This window comes from Cervus elaphus, chromosome 10 (genome assembly GCF_910594005.1).
Source record: "Cervus elaphus chromosome 10, mCerEla1.1, whole genome shotgun sequence".
Classification (NCBI taxonomy): Eukaryota; Metazoa; Chordata; class Mammalia; order Artiodactyla; family Cervidae; genus Cervus; species Cervus elaphus.
Window position 1 is genome coordinate 17,275,302 of NC_057824.1, and position 17,651 is coordinate 17,292,952.

Sequence of the window (17,651 nt, forward strand, 5' to 3'; positions counted from 1 at the left end):
CTGCTTCAGTTTCTGTCTCAGTTTCTGTTTCAAACACACACAACCTCTTTCCCAGCAGGGCTGGATGTGCTGGGAGGGGCTCCGCCCCTCCCTGGCCGCTCTTAAGTTGCTGGCTCTCAGGGCAGCGGTGCAGTGCTCAGCCAGAGCTCTGGGTGCAGGATCTCAGGTGAGGGGCTCTGGGGAGCCCGGCGTGGGGGTGGGGGAGACCTGCAGGTGGAGAACCGTCCAAGGGGTGGGCGAGCCTGCTTCTCTGAAGCACTCTTCCTCCCACTCTTCCTCCACCAGGTCCCAGAGGGAGGACCCTAAGCCACCATGCGCTACACTAGGGTGAGTGACTATGAGGGATGAGGGGAGAGTGGGCCTGGGGTCTCTTTTGCAGTCTGTCCCTGCTCCCAGCCGCTCAGCCCCAGCCCTGCTGACTGCTCCGCGCACAGCAGATCTGTACCACCCTCCCTGGGTCCTAGGGTGGCTGCTGGGGTGGCCGCTGGGGAAAGTGAAAGTGTGAGTCACTCAGTGGTGTCCAACTCTTTGTGAACCCGGGGACTGTAGCCCCTGTCCATGGGACTCTCCAGGCAGAGATGCTGGAGCGGGTTGCCATTTCCTTCCCACTGGGGAAGCACAGGGTCCACACATGGGACCTGTGCCATCAAAGCGCCCAGTCTCACAATGACCCTGGTCGAACACTCTGCTGTCACCATCCTGAAATTCTGGGTAATCGTTGGCAAACATGCTTTGGTTTCCTGTTGCTCTGAGCCCTTTCCTTCTGAAGCAGGTCCTGGCTGTGGGGCTGGGGCTCCTGCTGGGAGGTCGGTTTGGGGGGCAGCTCAGTGTGGGGGCCTCTGTTGGGACCGAGGAAGGAACGATGGACCAGGTTGCATGTAGGAATTAGAGTCGTCATGCTCCTGGGGGAGTCAGACATGGAGCATCTGCGGTGTCAGAGGAATGAGCCATCCTTGGGGCTCCTTCTAAAGCGTGTTCATGTTTATTGAATTTCTTTTGTCTCAGGGATCTTAGTTGTAACATGTGGGGTCTAGTTCCCTGGCCAGGGTTCCAACCGAACCCCCTATACAGAGTCCTGAGAGCCTTGGCCCCTGGACCACAAGGGAAGATACCCCACCCCGATCCTTTCCACATCCTGGAAACCCCTGAGTGGCGGGGCCTGACCACATGTTCCTGGAAACTGAAAGCATTTCTCTCAGGGCCCAGATCAGCAGCTGAAGCCACACTGAGCTCAGAGTCTATTTGTTCCCTTTGGGGTGCCCTCTGCCCTCTGTACCAATCCCTCATCTCAATTCTGAAGGTGACCAGATGCTCAGGGGCTCTGGGCCATGGAACCCCAGGATCTGGGAGTGGTCCTCAGGGGTGACCCAGGCTGAGTGCTCAGGCCCAGTGAGAGGACGATGCGAGCAGCTGCGTGTCCCCAGGACCCGCGAGGTGTTTCCCTGCCCAGTCACGTGTGATGCGGGGCTGACAGGATGGGCCCCCGGACACAGGGTGTGCAGACGGGAGCCCTGCACGTGCTCTGAGCCGCACTGACCCCCAGGTCCAAGTGGGCAGCGGGGACACGCCAGATTCCCGCCGTTATGTGGAGTCTCCTGAGGGGTCAGTGGGGCACCTCCATGACGCATCAAGTGTCTGGAGTCTGGAGGGGAAGGGGCTGGGGCCGGGGGTCTGCAGGCTCAGAGGTCGGGAAGACTGGCCGCTGTCACCGTCAGCGGCTCAGACAGGACAGGACAGCGCCAGTTCCTCCCTGGTCAGCTCTCAGCGGGGCCACGGAGGGCTGGGCATCTGGGCACCATGCTGACCCGCCTACTCCAGGGCAAGGGGCATCCTTGGGTGAGTGTGTGTGCGTGTGAAACAGGTTCGGTGGTTACAAGGGCAGAAGCCTGAGTTTCACTGTTTTCTCCACAGGGAGTCCCACGTAACCTGGCTTCTCTCAGGGTCCGAATGGTAAGAAGCTCATCTCCACGTATATCTGTGGGCTCGGGAGGCCTGGGTTCTGCTGGATGAATCCGAGAGCGTTCTGGCCCACTTGGGACCCAGCAGGGAGAAGAACCGAACTTCTTTTACTCAAATCCCTCTCTGTTCACAGCACAGCCGTGTGGATTATTTCTGTGATATGATGGGAAATCAACCAGAAGAAGCACAGGTGGGTCAGTGTGGCCTACCCCCGAACCCTCCCCAGGTTGAGGGAGGTGGGGTGGGGTCACAGTCACGGTGATGATGAGGGTCACAGCTCAGTGCCCAGTCCTTTCACTGGACAAACGCACACCTGTGTGGCAGGTGAGTTCACAGGAAGGGATACGGAGGCCCAGGGATGCTGAGGGAGGTGTCCGGACCACAGGGCAACGAGGGCAGGGCAGGCATGCCAGACGCATGGTCCCCAGGTTGAGGGTTAGTTATTGGGGTGACTGGGCAGAGATGAGAACTAGCTGGGGCTTGGGGTTCAGGTAAAAGTGAGAGAGGGTGGGGGTGTTTTAAACAGAGTGCTTTTTTCTCAACAGATGGAGGCAGCCCTATTCGAGATGGAGGTAAGTTTGGACCTTGTCCCCTGCTAAGGGGTGTCCTCAGAGCTGGATCAGCCAGGGTATGGGGTCTGGGGCCCTGGCCCCCTTCAGACTCACCTGGATGCAAGGGGGGCGGCAGTGGGGACCCCTGACCTCAGCAGCGGGGCGGGAGTGCAGACGGCACACTTCCTCTCCCCAGGAGGCACTCAGCGAGGACATCGTGGAGTACCTGGAAGATCACATTCAAGAGAACCTTCCAGTGAGTTGGAGCCACTGTCTCAGCGCCTTCCTTCCCCTCCCCTCTGGCCTCTCTTGTCCTTGGTGCTGGCACGTGTGCACAGAGCTCCCTGGAGTTGGGGGTGAAGGGGGTCCCTGAAATCTCAGGTGGTGCAGCCTTGCTGGTATCAGCCTCCCCACTCAGCGCACGGGGGCCAGAGCCCTGGACTCAGCTTCCTGCCTGATGAGCCCTGTGGGCATGGTGCTGGGTTCAGAGGCCAACCACCTACAGGCAGGTACAACCAAGCATCAGGGTTTGTTCTTCGAAGGGAACCGAGGGGCCAGGCCCAGTCTCTGGGAGAAGTCCTTGTGTCTGTGGAGCTGTTGGCAGGAAGGCACGCAGTTTCCTTTCGAGGGTTTCTGAATCCCAGCGTCTCCCAAGGACTGGGAGGCCTCAGTCAGGGCAGGATCAGAGTCTGCCTTGCCAGGGGCGGGTTCCTGAACAGCCCCCCATCCCTGCAGGAATCCCAGCAGGAGTCCAGTGCCTTGCTTCTGGAAGTACTGCAAGAAGTACGCCGCAGAATCCAGAGACCCTCGGTCTCTGCCTCCCTGGAGGTCCAGAATCCGGAAGAGAGCATCTGGGCCAGAGCCCGGCGGCGGTTCCTGGGCTTTCTGCAGAGTCTGCGGCAATGATGTTGGGATGTGCTGACCTGGCTGTGGGAGAAGGCGGCGGCCATCCTAGAGGCCATCTGCTGTGCGGTGGAGGCCGTCTGGGGATTGCTGAGTGGTTTCAGCTTCTCTGCAGGGCAACTCTTCGGAAACCTCATCCAGGTCTAGGAGCCCCAGGTCGTTCTGGAGGAGCCCCACCTCATCCAGAAGGCCTTGCATGTTCCCCTTCCTGGAAACCATCTTCTCAAGCGGCCTTTACCCTCCTGCTCACCCTTGACCCTGACCCGTCCTTTAACTGCCCTCACCGCCTGTCCTGCAGGGAGGACACCACAGCATCAGGCCAGGTTTTCCTTCTCCAGGGCTGACCTGCTGTCAGGGAGGCGGTTGCTCTGCTGACCCGGGGCTGTGGGAGAGGCTTGGAAGCCAGGAGGCCCCAAGGACCACGGTGGCTTCCGTGGGTCAGCCTCCCTCAGTGTCTCTGCCTGTCGCTCCAGACCTGTCAGATGGGGCGGTGAGCTGATTCTCGGTGAGGGGGACCTCTGAGGGCTGGCTATGGGTCCAGCAGGAGGAGGCATGGTGGACCCTGACCCTGATGTTAGTATCTTGGTGCCCTCAGCATCCTAAGGGACCCAGCTTGCTGTCAGCTCAGGCCCCAGCAGGCAAGAGACCAGGAGGAAGGCTGTCCCTGTCTCCTGGGCCTGCCCCTTCCTGTCTGAGGAGGACAGCAGCCTGTCTGGCCTTCCTTGTGGCAGAGCCCCATTCCGGCCACACCCTTCCCCCTTCACATCCAGGGGGTCCCTCTGACAGGCCTGAGGCTGGACCGCCTCCCTCTGGCCTGAGTTCCCCGCTGCAAGGAGCCACCCCTGCCAGGCCCTGAGCAGCCTTGACTTCCTGGCCCTGTCCTTGCCTCACCTCCCCATCAGTATGCAAGTCTCTGACTTTCCCCTGCGTCCTCCAGTGAGCCTGTGCTCAACCTCCACTTGCCTATTCCCATGTTTTCTTTTCCATAATGACCTTACATCTGATATACTACTTCTCACGCTGGAGATGTTACTCAGTTGATATAAGTAGTAAGGTTTTTTGGTTTGGCATTAAATTTATTCCCCGTTTCAACATCACTATGAGTTTGTTTTTTGTTGTTGTTTTTAGATTAAATCAGTTCTCATTTCAATGCAAGTTACATGAAATACACTTTCTAAACATTTCCCCTCTCAAAGAAATGTTTCAGTTTTTGACCAATGATATTTGATATGTGCATGTACAATATAAACTGGGGAGGTAACAGAACAAAATCCAAGAAAAATATGGAGGAAACAGTCCTCCATGGTGCAGGAGGGAGTGATTTTGATGCAATGGGTTTAATTTCCCAGGATTCTGGGCACAAGTTTCTTTCTTCCTATGGAAAATTCTGAAACAAAGAAATATTACTTATGTAAATGTCAGTCATCTCACTTCTTTGACCTTTTAACTAGCACATGCAAATTAGAGACAGCAGTTTTCAGTGGTTATTTGCTGTAAAGAAGAGGTTTTGTACTCCATTTAGCATAGGATATCCATTTGAAAGCGCTAGGTGGTGTTTCATGGGACCCGAGGAACTCTGGTCCTTTATGTCTCAGCTCAGAAAGAATTCAGGGAGAGGCAAAAGGAGGCTGGCAGGCTACAGTCCTTGGGGTGGCCCAGAGTCGGACACAGCTGAGTAACTGACACTCACTGACCTGTGAGACCCCATCTAATCAGCAGGACACTGCTCTGCATCACCACGCCTGCACCATAGTCCTTGGCTGCCGGCCAAGCTCCTCCCCCCTCCCCCCCTACCCTGGGGTCTCTGCACAGGCTGCTCCTATTGCCTGGGATGCCCTTGTTTTTCTTCCAGGGCAGCCCTGCCCCTCTATTTCAAGCCAGGCCCCCTCAATGCCCCACCACACTGCCTGGCACATAGGTGGGGCTCAGGAAGCGATAACGCCTTGATATGCTGTGTGCTGTGGCTCAATTGTGTTCGCCCCTGCAGCCCCATGTGGCCCACCAGGTCCCTCTGTCCCTGGGATTTCCCAGGCAAGGATACTGGAGTGGCGTGTCATTTCCTTCTCCAAGGGATCTTCCGAGCCCAGGGATTGAACCCAGGTCTCCTGCATCTCCTTCATTAGCAGTCAGACCCTTGGCCACCAGTGACATCCATGCTGGAGGTTCTCCCAGTTCCGCAGTCTCGTAGCTGACCTATCCTTTCTCCCAGAAACGTTCTTCCCAGGAGTTTTGCAGGAGTCGTAAACCTAAACCTGTGACATGTGGCGACTCCCGTAGCCCTGTGTTCCAACACGTAAACGACTAAAGCTCCCAGCCCCAGGCTCAGAGCTTTCCCTTCCAGCTGTGCCCGAGAAACACCTCTACTTTCCAAATCCAGCTGCCCCCCAAATTCCTATCCTGAAGTCCTCTGAATGGAGGATGTCATCTAGAGGTGGTCTTTACAAGGAATCAAGGTAAACGAGGTCCTCAGGGTGGGCCCTAATCCATTGTGACTGCTGACCTTATGAAAATGGGGGATTAGGAGACACATGTCTGGAGAGGACGCTGTGTCGACGTGGAGATGCCTATCTACCAGCCTAGGAGAGGCCTGGAAGACAGCCTTCCCTCAGGGCTCTCAGGGGAACCATACCTGCTGACACCTTGACTTCCACTTCTAGGCTGCACTGTGAGAGAAGAAATGTCTGTTGTTGATACACGGGTCTGGGGTTCTTTGTTATGGTGGCCCTGGGCCTGGAAGACATACGAGAAGGCCATGGAGGTGCTGGGCTGTGCGAGGCTGTTGCCCCAGCAAGGAGGCTGGCCAGGCTGTGAGCGACAAGCCCTGTGGGGCCGGCCAGGGCAGGAGACACCAGCCAGTTCGCTTAGGATCGAGGGGCCAGAGGGCTCAGCGCCCAGACGGCCTTCATTCCCTCCTGAAGGCCCCGGCTGTGCGCCAGGCAGCCCAGGCCCCTCCTGTCAACAGCCGTGCCAAGCTGTTTGGGTCTTTAGGGACGGGCCCCACCGCCCACCCCGGGATGCTGAACCCCAGCCTGACTCTCCAGGCCCTCTGTGATGTTTGTCTCCCTGTTCTGCGTCTGTGAAATCCCAAGCACCCCACATTGCTGGGGACCCCACATCAGCCCTGAGACCACCCCTGGTCGCCCGGCCCCACGTCCTGGGCGGCATCACTGGTCACACGTAGATGATGCTCCACAGTCGGCCTCGTGCACCTTCTCTCCGGTCAGCACACTGGATCCAGAACCGCCCAGTCTCAGGGGGACGCCCTCCTGCACCTGAAACACCTTTCCCCCCTCCACACCTGAGCCCCTGCCGCCCTCTTGGGAACTGCTTGGCTCCCATCAGCTCATGCTGGTGGGATGACAGTGGACTGGTCTCCTCTCTGTCTGGGGTCACTGCTTCCTCAATGTTCCTGGGTGATGAGTGCGTGGAGCCACCTCATTGACCATCCCGCACCCCAGACTCATCACAGAATTCAGGAACTAAAAATCAGTGCCTCTGCAAATCTGCTTCTGGAACATCCACACAGGATGACCCATGAAGGGCGTTGTCTGGTGGTCCACTGGTTAGAATCAGGCACTTTCACTGTCATGGCCTGAGTGAAATTTCTAGTCCCAGAACTAAGATCCCTCAAGTTGCTTGATGTTGCCAAAAAGAGAGAGCGAAAAACCTGGGGAATTTAAAAATGCAGATTTCATGTCCTCACTCTGAATCTACATACAGTGGGGGTTGGGGACAGAAATCTGCATTTGAAGAAGCTGGAGTGGTGGGGGAGGGGAGTGGTCCTCCTGTGCAAGGGAGCTGGGCCAGCAGTTGCATTTCTTTGTCTTGTGGCTTTTCTGTGTCTCTGCCAAGTTCTCCACCCAGGGGCCCACCTTTTCCTGTTTTCTACAGAGCACAGCTCATGGCCTGGGTGAGAGAGTTTCACCCCGCATGGGTGGAGTCATACTCTCCATTTCTGAATCTGTCACACAGCCTCAGCAGGCCCACAAGTGCTACACAGAGGTGACCCAGGGGGCTTGGAACCCAGCGTGGTCACGACCAGACCAGAAAGAGGATGACACCCAAGTGTCTTCAACCAGCCATGGACCTGGGAATTCAAAGGCCCCAGAAGCCATGTGGGCCTCTGTCAGGACCCTTTCTAAGTAAGAGGAGGAGGAAACTTGTATTCGCAAAGCTTGTCAGCTCTGAAACAGGACAATAAAAATAACAGGAGAGAAAAGCCTTCATTTCCTCGGAGCAGTGATGGAGCCAGGCTGAAGTTTGGTGGCAGGAACATGACAGACGCGGATCACTGTTTTACAGAAGAGGCTGGAATCCAGTATTGATGGTGGACAGGGTGGCTGAGAATGAATTGGGAGAGCAACCAAAGTTGGTTGGAGGGGCCCAGAGAGGGATGTCCCATGTGACATCTGAGGCTCCTTTCACTGCAACAGTGGACACTTCTCCAGCCTCTCAGAGTTCATGAAGCCTGCTTCACAAAAATGCCACATCGCAAAAAAAAAAAAAAATGCCACATCGCATTGAATTATGTTACTTAAAGAATAGTACAGCTCTAGGAGTTGGTGATGGACAGGGAAGCCTGGCATGCTGCAGTCCATGGGGCTGCAAATAATCAGACATGACTGAGCGACTGAACTGAATCAAACAGTAATGTTTGATTAAAAATGTAAAAGCTTTTGTGTTTCAAAAGACACCATCAGAAAAATGAAAAGACAACCCACCAAACGGGGACAAAAATTTTGCAAATGGTATATACTGTCGGGAGCCGCCAGGACATGCCCAGGCCATGACAAGGTCACGAGAAGAGAAAGGAACCTGCAAGGCAGCTCTTCCCCTCGAGGTTGTCCTGGGGGCCCGGTATGTCCCTTTGCTCCTTCTGTCTCACTGTTGTTGGGCTTTATATTAATTTTTGGAAATATAATATATAGTAATAGGCCTCCCTGGAAAAGTCCAAGCCTTTTTGGAAATGCTCATGATTGCTCTGGCTCAGGACACGACCATAAACATCAAGTTAAAGAAGAAAAGGCCACAGGCATAGTTTGGCTGCTTGCTTAAAAGATTATAATGTTCTAGAATAGAAAAGAGTAGAGGCATTTAGATTGAGAAGTAGATATACTGCTTCAGTTTACTTGCTCGTTGGTTGAGAGGGTTTTCGTTATTGCTATTTCCTTGCTGCTATTTGTCCATTGTTTCCCTTTCTTTAAACAACATGGAAGATCATGGGTATTTTTGTAGAGTTAGGAAAGGGGGTACATAGGATTTCAATAGAAGATTTATATTTACCAGCTTCACTGCCATTATCTCACTATTAATAGAGGTGTTCTGCTGTTTTAGAGGTGTTTTTGCTGTTTAATAGTTAATCATTGTAAATTGAGATTTTGTGGTTTCAGGTAAAGAAAAATATCAGGTTTTTCTCATGGTACTATTCTCAGAAATGTCAAACATGTTACTGTGACCCTTCCCATGTATTGTTTTATTGTCCAAAGAATTTACACTATACCTGAGATTTGTAGGACATTGTTTTTGTTAGAGTGAAAATGTTAGGCCATTGAGGCAAGAAGACTATGTCCGAGACATTTAAGAATAAACCCTGTAATCGGAAACGTTCTAGATGAATGTATAGGGGAAAAACATGGGAAGGAAAAATATTGACAGGAGCACAAAACAATATCTGATGTAATATGTGGTGACTTAAGGGGGAGGTAATGTTCATTGTATAAAAACTGAGCTGTCCTAAAAATAAACAAAAAGTTACCTCTTGTACACAACCGTCTGTGTGTGTGTGTCTGTCTTCTTCCTTGCCGACGCCACTCATCCCTTGGGTATTCCTGGTCCTGCCGGGGCTGGACCTCGGCAATATTTGATAAGGGATTGGTATCCAGAACATAAAACTCTCCTGACAACTTATAATAAAAAGACAAATAACCCAGTTTAAAAACGTGCTAAGGATCAAAGTATACATTTCTCCAAGAAATACATGAAGGGATGCTCAACATCATTCGTCTCTGGGGAATTGCAAATAAAAATCAGAGTGAGATACCACTTCATGCCCACTAGGATGCCCAGAATTAAAAAGTTGTGATAGTAAATGTTGATGAGGATGTAAAGAAATTAGAACTTTGATATACTGTTGCTGGCAATGTGAAGTGGTTTTATGACCTTGGGCAATAGTCCAGTGGTACCTCAAAAAGTTCAAAGCAGACTTAGGGGTTGCCTGGTAGTGGGCCCTGAAGGATGATGGCTTAGGGGTGCAGAATGGCTGCTTGAGGTTGTTAGGTAGTTAGAATAGGAAACAGGAGTCCAGAATGGTGGTAGCTAAAAGACAAGGAAGGGAAAAGCCCGCAAAAATGGTCCGAGGACTGGAGTGAGGACCTCAGGTAGAACAAACAGCACTCCTGGCTAGCTCAATTTACATAGGGCAGGCCTGGGGGGAGGACAACACATATAAAAGAGGACAAGACGTAAAAAAAAAGAAGACATATAAAAGACATATAAAAAAGGTCTCTCTCTCTCTCTCCCGCGCGCTGGTGCGCTGCTCCATTCTCTTCTCTTCACTTCTTCGTGTCGGCATGCTACCACGCCTCGGGGATGGATTTTCCTGCTATTTTCTAAATAAAATAGAGCTGTAACACTGATCTAAGACTATAACACGGTCTGTCCAAGACCCAAGAGCTGTGCCGCACCGAGGGCTTTAATGTCCGTCACTCCAAATCTTTGTTGTGATGAGACAGAACCGAGAAACACACGCTCGCCTGACAAGGTGATGAAAAGTGTTCTGAGATTGATTGTGGTGATGGCTGAATAGGTTTCTGCATTGAACTGGGCACCTTGCTGGGTGAATTGTATGGTATGTGAATTATATGTCAACTAAAACTCTGAAGAAAACGGCTCAGTCTGCAATGAATGCCTTCAGATGATTGTACTCTGGAGAAAGGCATGGAGAGGCTGAGCACCCCATCTTAGGGGCCAGGTGTCTGGAAATGAGACCTGGAAATGTGACTTGCAGCTGAAACAGGATCAGCTCCCTGTCTGCCTCCTGCCCTGGAATTCATAGGAGGCTCAGGGAAGGGTCTGGTCTTCCTGGGTGTGGAAAGGGGGTCTCAGACAATTGAATGGGCTCCAAAGGGGCAGAGGATGCTGGGTGGGGTCTGGTGAACCCAAGAGAGACTTTCCCTGAGGAGTGGGTTTTGTAGGTCTGTCCCTCTGGGGCCCACCCTGAGAGCCCCTTACAGAGCCTGGTTCCTCTGCAAGGATATTAGAGGTTGACTTGTCTTCCCCCAAATTCCTATGCTGAAGTCCAAACCACCAGTACCTTGGAATGTCACCTTTCCTGGAGGTGGGTCTTTTCGGGGAATCAAGTTAAAATGAGGTCTTCAGGGTGGGCCCTAATCCATTATGACTGGTGACCTTATGAACATGGGGAATTAGATACTTGTCTAGGGTTGGCACCAGGTGGACATGGAGACAGCTATCTACACGCCTAGGAGAGAAGCCTGGAACACATGCTTCCCTCAGGGCTCTTGGAGGAACCAAAAGTTTAGTTGCTAAAAGTTTAGCAAGTGCTGACACCTTGATTTCACTTCTAGGCTCCACTGCGCTGTGCGTACTTAGTCGCTCAGTCATGTCTGACTCTTGGCAACCCCATGATTGTAGCCCACCAGGCTCCTCTATTCATGGGGATTCTCCAGGCAAGAATACTGGAGTGGGTTGCCATTCCCTTCTCCAGAGGATCTGCCCAACCCAGGAACTGAATCCAAGTCTCCTGTATAGGCGGGAGCCACCGACTGCACCACCAGGGAAGCCCAAGAATACTGGAGCGGGTAGCCTATCCCTTCTCCAGGGGGTCTTCACAACCAAGGAATCCAAGCCGGGTCTCATGCATTGCAGGCAGATTCTTTACCAACTGAGCTACCAGGGAAGCTCCTATGGGTGGTTAGGGGTCCTCAACGGTCAACCCAACTTACCTGTAGGCAGGTTTAGTTTTTCAGTTTCAATTATCAGCTGCTAGCATTTTCAGGGTGAATTAGTTACCAACATTCCACAGGAACAGCTTTCCTGTATTAATCTAACATCTGGGATTTTAAGTTTTATTCAATTTTAATTAAACAGGCGAATACACTGGAGGATATTGTACTGAACACGCGGGTAGACTCGAGAGGAGAAATCACTCCAGGGTGAGACTCGTTGACCTTGCCCACAGTTGGCTCTAATAGCTGCCTTTCCCCCACAACATACACACACACACCCCCCGACAGACAGACAGACAGACACACACAGACACACACACCCTGACACACAGTGAGCCTTGGATCCGCCGGGAGAGAACAAACGTGTGTTGCTGAGACCCGGGTCTTGGCTCTTTGTTATGGAGGCCCTGGGATCTCTAAGACAGATGCAAGGCCATGGCTGTGTTGGGCTGTGAGGGGCTGTAGTCTCAGAGGGAGGTGGGCCAGGCTGTGAGAGTCAGGCCCTTTGGGGATGGCCAGGGCCAGAGAGACCCCACAACTGGAGCTTGGGATTGAAGGGCCCCCCATGGGGCTCAGGAGACCCTGGTCATTGGGGTCAGTTGGTCCGTAAGGCTCCCTTCAGACCCTCCTGGGCTCCATCCTGCGTGTCAGGCCCACAGGCCCGGCCCCTGCCCTGGGTGCCGGGGCCCCAGGGAGAGTCTCCACCTCAGGGCCCTTGCAGGTCCTGTGACTTCCTGAGGGCAGGGCGGCTACAGAAGCTTCTCTGGATGTGGAGTGGGGTGCAGACTGTTCGAGAGCCCTGGTCGCCTTCCCCTTTATCTTAACTCCCAGCTGGTTGACATCCTTTTCTGGAGCTCCGCAACCTTCCTCAACGTGCTGTCCCAAGTCTGGACTTTCCCCGGCCCTCCCTGCCCTCAGGTTGACGGGTGGGGCTGAGGCCCTAGCTGGGCTCAGAGATCCCGTCCCAGCTCAGGGAGGAGGGGCCTGACCAGGGATCCTGAGTGTAAGGGACACACCCTCCCCACCCTGGCCCCTCAGAACTCTCGTCACCCCATCTTGCCTTCCTTCTGTCTTGGCCCTGCTCTAGTTCTATTTCTGTCAAACACACACAAACACAAACCCCCGCCCAGCCCGCTTTCTCTGCTCTGCGATGGTTCCACCCTCCCCACCCCTCCCTCCTCTGCCCTGAAGTCTCTGACTCTCGGGGGACACTGAGTCCGGGCGGCTCAGCAGTGGACTGCTAGCTGGGGCTCTGCCGCAGGGTCTCAGGTGAGGGGCTGCGGGGCGCCTGGGCTGAGGGAAGAGGGGAGACCTGCAGGCAGAACATGCTCCAGGGTGGTGGGCGACCCTGCTTCTCCAGAACACTTTTCCTCACACCCTTCCTCCCACTGCGTTACAGTAGCCGAACCCTGGAGCAGCATGGCTAACGCCAGGGTGAGTGAGGGCAGGAGACGGGGGAAGGTTGGGCCCTGGCGTCTCCTATTTCCCCTGTCCCCTCTTCCATCAGGCCATCCTCCACCCCTGCTGACTGGGCCACTTGCACTTCCCTCTGTCCCACCCTCCCTGGGCTGAAGTGAGGGACCTTCCCGGGAGACTTGGGCTTGAAGGCCTGTGACCCATGCAGCCGACAGGGTCCTCTCTCACAGCGATCCGGGGCGGAGGGGTGTGCTCTGCTGTCTCTAACCCGACATTCCAAACAGTTACTGACACAGACCATATAGACGCCTGTTGCTCTGAGCCCTCTCCTTTATTTCTTTTGGAAAGTTCTCAGCTGGACTTCAACTATTTATTGTCTCTCCATTTCTAAAAGGGTTTGTGCACAAAGATTTCTCTCTCTCTGTCTCGTTCTCTCTCGCTCTCTCTATTTTAACTTTTAATTTTGTGTGGGAATAGAGATGATTAACACAGCTGTGATAGTCTCAGGTGGTCAGCGAAGGGACTCAGCCATACATACACATGTACCCATTCTCCCCCACACTCCCCCCGTCCTAGATCCCGTTCCTCACGCAGCGGGTCCTGGCTCTGGGGCGGCGTTCCTGCTAGAGGACAGGTATGGCAGCAGCTCTGTGGAGGTCCTAGTGGGCCATTCTGGGCTGAGAGGACTGAGGAACCAGAGTCATGGACAGAGGAGTCACTTTAGGAATTAGAGTCGACATTCTGGTGAGGGAGCTGCACATGGAGGGTGTCCGGGTCAGAGGAATCAGTCGTCCCTGGGGACCCTTTCTACAGCCTGGAAACCCGGGGGTAGAGGCGTGTGGTGTTTTTCTGGAAACTGAAGGCATTGCTCTCAGGGCCTGGATCAGGAGCTGAAGCCACGCTGAGCTGAGTCTATTCTTTCCCTTTGGGGAGCCCTCTGCCCTCTGCCCCACTCCCCCACCTGAGTTCTGAGGGTGACCAGATGCTCAGGGGCTCTGGGCCATGGAACACCGGGATCCAAGAGTGGTCATCAGGGGTGACCCAGGCTGAGTGCTCAGGCGCAGTGAGAGGACGATGCGGGCAGCTGAGTGTCCCCCAGACCCGCAAGGTGTTTCCCTGCCCAGTCGTGTGTGATGCGGGGATGACAGGATGGGCCCCCGGACACAGGGTGTGCAGATGGGAGCCCTGCATGCACTGTGAGCCGCACTGACCCCCCAGGGCCACGGAGGGCTGGGCATCTGGGCACCATGCTGACCCGCCTACTCCAGGGCAAGGGGCATCCTTGGGTGAGTGTGTGTGCGTGTAAAACAGGTCTCGGTGGTTACAAGGTCCGAAGCCTGAGATTCATGGTTTCCTCCACAGGGAGTCCCAAATGACGTGGCTTCTCTCAGGGCCCAAATGGTAAGAAGCTCATCTCCACGTATATCTGTGGGCTCGGGAGGCCTGGGTTCTGCTGGGTGAAGAAGAGAACATTCTGGCCAACTTGGGACCCAGCAGGGAGAAGAACCGAGCTTCTTTTACTCAAATCCCTCTCTGTTCACAGCACAGCCATGTGGATTATTTCTGTCCTGAGATGAGAAATCAACCAGAAGAAGCACAGGTAGGTCAGTGTGGCCCACCCCCGAACCCTCCCCAGGTTGAGGGAGGTGGGGTGGGGTCACAGTCACGGTGATGATGAGGGTCACAGCTCAGCGCCCAGTCCTTTCACTGGACAAACGCACACCTGTGTGGCAGGTGAGTGCACAGGAAGGGATACGGAGGCCCAGGGATGCTGAGGGAGGTGTCCGGACCCCAGGGCAACGAGGGCAGGGCAGGCATGCCAGACGCATGGTCCCCGGGTTGAGGGTTAGTTATTGGGGTGACTGGGCAGAGATGAGAACTAGCTGGGGCTTGGGGTTCAGGTGAAAGTGAGACAGGGTGGGGGTGTTTTAAACAGAGTGCTTTTTTCTCAACAGGTGGAGGCAGCCCAAGGAGAGATGGAGGTGAGTTTGGACCTTGCCCCCTGCTAAGAGTACTCCTCAGAGTTTGATCAGCCAGGGTATGGGGTCTGGGGCCCTGGCTCCCTTCAGACTCACCTGGATGCACGGGGGGTGGCAGTGGGGACCCCTGACCTCAGCAGCGAGGCGGGAGTACAGACTGCACACCTCCTCTCCCCAGGAGGCACTCAGCGAGGACATCGTGGAATACCTGGGAGATCACATTCAAGAGAACCTTCCAGTGAGTTGGAGCCACTGTCTCAGCGCCTTCCTTCCCCTCCCCTCTGGCCTCTCTTGTCCTTGGTGCTGGCACGTGTGCACAGAGCTCCCTGGAGTTGGGGGTGAAGGGGGTCCCTGAAATCTCAGGTGGTGCAGCCTTGCTGGTATCAGCCTCCCCACTCAGCGCACGGGGGCCAGAGCCCTGGACTCAGCTTCCTGCCTGATGAGCCCTGTGGGCATGGTGCTGGGTTCAGAGGCCAACCACCTACAGGCAGGTACAACCAAGCATCAGGGTTTGTTCTTCGAAGGGAACCGAGGGGCCAGGCCCAGTCTCTGGGAGAAGTCCTTGTGTCTGTGGAGCTGTTGGCAGGAAGGCACGCAGTTTCCTTTCGAGGGTTTCTGAATCCCAGCGTCTCCCAAGGACTGGGAGGCCTCAGTCAGGGCAGGATCAGAGTCTGCCTTGCCAGGGGCGGGTTCCTGAACAGCCCCCCATCCCTGCAGGAATCCCAGCAGGAGTCCAGTGCCTTGCTTCTGGAAGCAAGGCAAGAAGTACGCCGCAGAATCCAGAGACGCTCGGTCTCTGCCTCCCTGGAGGTCCAGAATCCGGAAGAGAGCATCTGGGCCAGAGCCCTGCGGCGGTTCCTGGGCTTTCTGCAGAGTCTGAAGCAGCGGTGTTGGGATGTGCTGACCTGGCTGCGGGAGACGGCAGCGGCCATCCTAGAGGCCATCTGCAGTGCGGTGGAGGCCGTCTGGGGATTGCTGAGTGGTTTCAGCTTCTCTGTGGGGCAGCTCTTCGGAAACCTCATCCAGGTCTAGGAGCCCCAGGTCGTTCTGGAGGAGCCCCACCTCATCCAGAAGGCCTTGCACGTTCCCCTTCCTGGAAAACATCTTCTCAAGCGACCTTTACCCTCCTGCTCACCCTTGACCCTGACCCGTCCTTTAACTGCCCTCACCGCCTGTCCTGCAGGGAGGACACCACAGCATCAGGCCAGGTTTTCCTTCTCCAGGGCTGACCTGCTGTCAGGGAGGCGGTTGCTCTGCTGACCCGGGGCTGTGGGAGAGGCTTGGAAGCCAGGAGGCCCCAAGGACCACGTGGTCAGCCCCGCTCAGTGTCTCTGCCTGTCGCTCCAGACCTGTCAGATGGGGCGGTGAGCTGATTCTCGGTGAGGGGGACCCCTGAGGGCCGGCTGTGGGTCCAGCAGGAGGAGGCAGTGGTGGACCTTGACCCTGACGTTAGTATTTTGGTGCCCTCAGCATTTTAAGGGACGCAGCTTGCTGTCAGCTCCCGCCCCAGCAGGCAGGAGACCAGGAGGAAGGCTGTCCCTGTCTCCTGGGCCTGCCCCTTCCTGTCTGAGGAGGACAGCAGCCTGTCTGGGTGTTCCTTGTGACAGAGCCCCATTCCGGCCACACCCTTCCCCCTTCACATCCAGGGGGTCCCTCTGACAGGCCTGAGGCTGGACCGCCTCCCTCTGGCCTGAGATCCCCACTGCAAGGAGCCGCCCCTGCCAGGCCCTGAGCAGCCTTGACTTCCTGGCCCTGTCCTTGCCTCACCTCCCCATCAGTATGCGAGTCTCTCAGACTTTCCCCTGCATCCTCCAGTGAGCCTGTGCTCAACCTCCACTTGCCTATTTCCATGTTTTCTTTTCCATAATGACCTTACATCTGATATACTACTTCTCTCGCTGGAGATGTTACTCAGTTGATATAAGTAGTAAGGTTTTTTGGTTTGACATTAAATTTCTTCCCCATTTCAACATCAACATGAGTTTGTTTTTGTTGTTGTTTTTAGATTAAATCATTTCTCATTTCAATGCAAGTTACATGAAATACACTTTCTAAACATTTCCCCTCTCAAAGAAATGTTTCAGGGTTTGACCAATGATATTTGATATGTGCATGTACAATATAAACTCGGGAGATAACAGAACATAATCCAAGAAAAATATGGAGGAAACAGTCCTCCATGGTGCAGGAGGAAGTGATTTTAATTCAATGGGTGTAATTTCCCAAGATTCTGGGCACAAGTTTCTTTCTTCCTATGGAAAATTCTGAAACAAAGAAATATTACTTATGTAAATGTCAGTCATCTCACTTCTTTGACCTTTTAACTAGCACATGCAAATTAGAGACAGCAGTTTTCAGTGGTTATTTGCTGTAAAGAAGAGGTTTTGTACTCCATTTAGCATAGGATATCCATTTGAAACTGCTAGGTGGTGTTTCATGGGACCCGAGGAACTCTGGTCCTTTATGTCTCAGCTCAGAAAGAATTCAGGGAGAGGCAAAAGGAGGCTGGCAGGCTACAGTCCAGGGCAGCCCTGCCCCTCTATTTCAAGCCAGGGCCCCTCAATGCCCCACCACACTGCCTGGCACATGGGTGGGGCTCAGGAAGCGATAACGCCTTGATATGCTGTGTGCTGTGGCTCAAATGTGTTCGCCCCTGCAGCCCCATGGACTGTGCCCACCAGGTCCCTCTGTCCCTGGGATTTCCTAGGCAAGGATACTGGAGTGGCGTGTCATTTCCTTCTCCAAGGGATCTTCCGAGCCCAGGGATTGAACCCAGGTCTCCTGCATCTCCTTCATTAGCAGTCAGACCCTTGGCCACCAGTGCCATCCATGCTGGGGATTCTCCCAGTTACGCAGTCTTGTAACTGACCTATCCT

At 54.3% G+C, this 17,651-nt stretch overlaps 1 protein-coding gene across 5 annotated transcripts; it reads left to right on the forward strand.

Moving 5' to 3' along the window:
• Positions 1 to 33: 33 nt before the first annotated feature.
• LOC122701302 lies at positions 34 to 16,053 on the forward strand. 5 transcript variants are annotated; one of them, XM_043914108.1, is made up of 7 exons: positions 34 to 166; positions 286 to 327; positions 1,912 to 1,950; positions 2,093 to 2,149; positions 2,505 to 2,531; positions 2,707 to 2,766; positions 3,246 to 4,394. In XM_043914108.1, exons 2-7 carry the CDS (start codon positions 313 to 315, stop codon positions 3,414 to 3,416), a joined length of 369 nt encoding a protein of 122 aa, XP_043770043.1. In that variant the 5' UTR covers positions 34 to 166; positions 286 to 312; the 3' UTR covers positions 3,417 to 4,394. The 5 variants fall into 5 exon arrangements, with proteins under 5 accessions (XP_043770043.1, XP_043770042.1, XP_043770040.1 ...); XM_043914107.1 differs by lacking the exon at positions 3,246 to 4,394 and adding an exon at positions 15,493 to 16,053 and having other exon boundaries at positions 35 to 166; XM_043914105.1 differs by lacking the exons at positions 2,093 to 2,149; positions 2,505 to 2,531; positions 2,707 to 2,766; positions 3,246 to 4,394 and adding exons at positions 14,340 to 14,396; positions 14,752 to 14,778; positions 14,954 to 15,013; positions 15,493 to 16,053 and having other exon boundaries at positions 41 to 166.
• Positions 16,054 to 17,651: the final 1,598 nt, after the last annotated feature.